This window comes from Pipra filicauda, unplaced genomic scaffold (assembly GCF_003945595.2).
Source record: "Pipra filicauda isolate LSUMZ 115617 unplaced genomic scaffold, ASM394559v2 scaffold668_size373222_pilon, whole genome shotgun sequence".
Classification (NCBI taxonomy): domain Eukaryota; kingdom Metazoa; phylum Chordata; class Aves; order Passeriformes; family Pipridae; genus Pipra; species Pipra filicauda.
This window is the reverse complement of record NW_024104829.1, coordinates 14,928-17,898: the sequence shown is the minus strand read 5'-3', so window position 1 is coordinate 17,898 and position 2,971 is coordinate 14,928. Positions and strand designations below refer to the sequence as shown.

At 56.7% G+C, this 2,971-nt stretch overlaps 1 protein-coding gene across 1 annotated transcript; it reads left to right on the top strand.

The window, feature by feature from the left end:
- The first annotated feature begins 722 nt into the window (after positions 1-722).
- LOC114003415 (translation initiation factor IF-2-like) lies at positions 723-2,611 on the top strand. Its single transcript, XM_027750364.2, has 3 exons — positions 723-1,195; positions 1,601-1,681; positions 2,407-2,611. Exons 1-3 carry the CDS (start codon positions 941-943, stop codon positions 2,527-2,529), a joined length of 459 nt encoding a protein of 152 aa, XP_027606165.1. The 5' UTR covers positions 723-940; the 3' UTR covers positions 2,530-2,611.
- The last annotated feature ends 360 nt before the right edge of the window (positions 2,612-2,971 follow it).

Genomic DNA, 2,971 nt, shown 5'->3' with positions numbered 1-2,971 from the left:
CCGTGGTGGGGCAGCCGTGTCCCTGCAGCCCCTGGAGGGTCACGGGGAGCAGAGACCCACCTGCAGCCCCCGGAGGAGCCCCCTGGAGCAGGGGGATGTCCAAAGGAGGCTGTGACCCTCTGGGAAGCCCATCCTGGAGCAGGGGCCTGGCAGGAGCTGTGGATCCGTGGAGAGAGGAGCCCATGCTGGAGCAGGTCTGGTGGCAGGACTTGTGACTCTGCAGGGGACCCACAGGGAGCAGTTCCTGAAGGACTGACCCCATGGAAGGGACCCCCACTGGATCGATTCCTTAAGGACTGATCCTGTGGAAAGACTCAAGCAGGAGAAGTTCCTGGAGAACTGTCTCCCATGGGAGGAACCCCACGCTGGACAGGGAAAGGACTCTTTGCCCTGAGCAAATGTTTGATGAAGTGACCATGAAACCCATTCCCCTTTCCCAAAGCGATTTAGCCGGAATTTATTTATTATTTATTTATTTATTGTGCATCTTGAACTCCATGTACAACTGGCCAGTGCAATAATAAAATTTAGTTTTCTATCCCAAACAGACCAAAAAACTAGGGATAAAACACCTAGCTTTTTAGTCTGTTTGGGATAGAAGACTAAACCCTGTGTGTTTGGTCTCACCTCTCACTCCACCGGTCCCGGTATCTCCACAGGTGATTTTCGCGCTGGTGCAGCCGTGTGGTGACTTTGACACCCCCGCCCACAGCAGTTGGGGCTGGTTTCCGAACGGAGCTCCACTGATGTTCCTGAGCAGCATTTTTTTGCCCCTTTATTAGTCCGTGCCCCGGCCGAAGGGCGCTGGCGGGAGCCGCTCTCCCCCCGAGCCCTGAGGGCGCAGCGATGGCGGCGCCGCTCCCTCAGCGCCGCCCCGGGGCGGAGCGGGCGGCCTTTGGCGCCGGGCCGGGCCCGCGGGTGCTGCGGGCTGCGCTCGGCCATGGCCGCCCCCGCCGAGCCCGGGGACCCGCCCGGCTTCCAGAGGCCGCCGGCGATGCTGCGGCTGAAGCGCAAACGCCGGCGGAGGAGCGAACCCGCCGCTGCCGCCGCCGCCCCGGCCCCGCGGGGCCCCTCCGCGCCCGCCCGCCGCAACCCCTTCTGCAGCCTGAACAACAACAACGCGCCTCAGCGGGCGGCGGCCCCTCAGCCCCCGGCCCCGGCGGGCGGGGATCCATCGGCAGCGCCCTTCTGGCAGGTGGGACCGAGCCCCGGCACCGGGGGCTCTCCGCGTGGCGCCGGAGAGGCGAGGGGAGACGCGGGGAGGGGACTCGGCGCCCTCGCCCTTTAGCGCCGTCGCCATCAGCCCTCGTCCTCAGTCCTCTCCCTCAGCACCCTCGGCCTCGGCCCGCGCTCTCAGCCCTCGCCCTCAGCCCCGAGCCCCCTTTAAATCCTCACCGGGGCTCGGCCCGGCCTCATAGAGTCAGTGCTGGACTCTTGCTCAGCACCGTGTGGGGATCTCGTGCTCGCCCCAGGGGTGGGTGTTTGCAGCCTGGCCGTGCTTGGGATCAGCCGTGAAATGTCACTGCCGGGGCGTTTTTTAAAAATGATCGGCCCGGTGCTTCCTTTGCTCCTTTGGGCCTTACGCTGCTGTTTCGTTCAGTTTTTAGAGCCTGCCTGTGAAGAGAAGCCCCCCGGGAGAGCAGAGCCCGCGGGAGGAGCCGACATCCTCGCCCTGACCGAGGTAGGAAACAGCACACAGTGCTGGGAAGGTTTTAGCTGCTCACAGGGCACAAAGAAAGCTGAAACTGCTTAGCTAGTTGCCCATCTCTCAATAAAATAACGTACTAAAATGTCAATATTCAAGAAAACTATTATTTTTATTATTATTATTATTAACATGAAAATATAAAGATAAAACATAATAACAATTGTAATTTTAATAATATAATATTTCACCATTATTATTTTCATTTATCTCTATTTTTACTTTATTTGATTTATTTTAGGAGTACTTTTAGTAGTAGTAGTAGTAGTGTATTTATTTAAATCAGTGTGAACAAAGAATCAATAAATTGCTGCTAAATAATGAAAGTGGAATTCCAAATCCATTGGGAAACCAGCCTGAATTGCTGTGGGCAGGTGAATCAAAGTCACCACATGGGTGCACCAGGGCAAAAATCACCTGTGGAGACCAGTTTTGTGAGAGGTGAGACCAAGCACACAGGGTTTAGTCTTTTATCCCAAACAGAGTAAAAAAATAGGGGTTTTTAATGCTAAACAAACTATGTTTTTAGTCTGTTTGGGATAGAAAACTAGTTTTATTGCCCTAGTCTGGAGTAGCTGGGGTTCAAAAGGCACAGTGCATGAATCAATAAATAATAAAAAAATTACTGCTGTATAAGGTGGGAAAAATGGGGAATGGGGTTTCTGGTCAGTTCATCACACACTGTTCCTGTCACTGCTCAGGGAGAAGAGTCCTTTCCCTGCTCCAGCCCGGGCTCCTCTCTCCATGGACTGCACTTCCCTGCCAGGACCCTGCTCTGGGTGGGGTGCCCACAGAGTCCCAGCTTCCTTCGGGCATCCCCCTGATCCAGGGGGCTCCTCCAGGGGCTGCAGGTGGATCTTTCCTCCTCCAGGGGCTGCAGGTGGATCTCTGCTCCACCATGGACTTCCAGAGGCTGCAGGTGGATCTTTCCTCCTCCAGGGGCTGCAGGTAGATCTCTGCTCCTCCAGGGGCTGCAGGTGGATCTCTGCTCCTCCAGGGGCTGCAGGTGGATCTCTGCTCCTCCAGGGGCTGCAGGTGGATCTCTGCTCCCTGTGGACTTTCTTTGGGTTTGCCTGGCCAGGTTTTGGTAGCAGGGGAGCTGCAGGGGTGGGTTCTGTGAGCAGCTGCTGGAAGCTTCCCCCAAGCCCAGCAGGGCAGTGCCAGCCGGGTCCAGGACGGAGCAAGGCCGAGCCCAGCAGAGACAGCAGTGACGCCTCCGGGAGAACGGACTGGAGAGGGGAAAATAAAGTCCTGGCAGAGATGGAA

Excerpts from the sequence above, each read along its gene's own strand:
- LOC114003415 (XM_027750364.2), top strand. The coding sequence starts at position 941 with ATGGCCGCCCCCGCCGAGCCCGGGGACCCGCCCGGCTTCCAGAGGCCG. Across the intron at positions 1,196-1,600 it reads CGGCAGCGCCCTTCTGGCAG|TTTTTAGAGCCTGCCTGTGA; the intron begins GTGGGACCGAGC and ends TGTTTCGTTCAG. Across the intron at positions 1,682-2,406 it reads ACATCCTCGCCCTGACCGAG|GGAGAAGAGTCCTTTCCCTG; the intron begins GTAGGAAACAGC and ends GTCACTGCTCAG.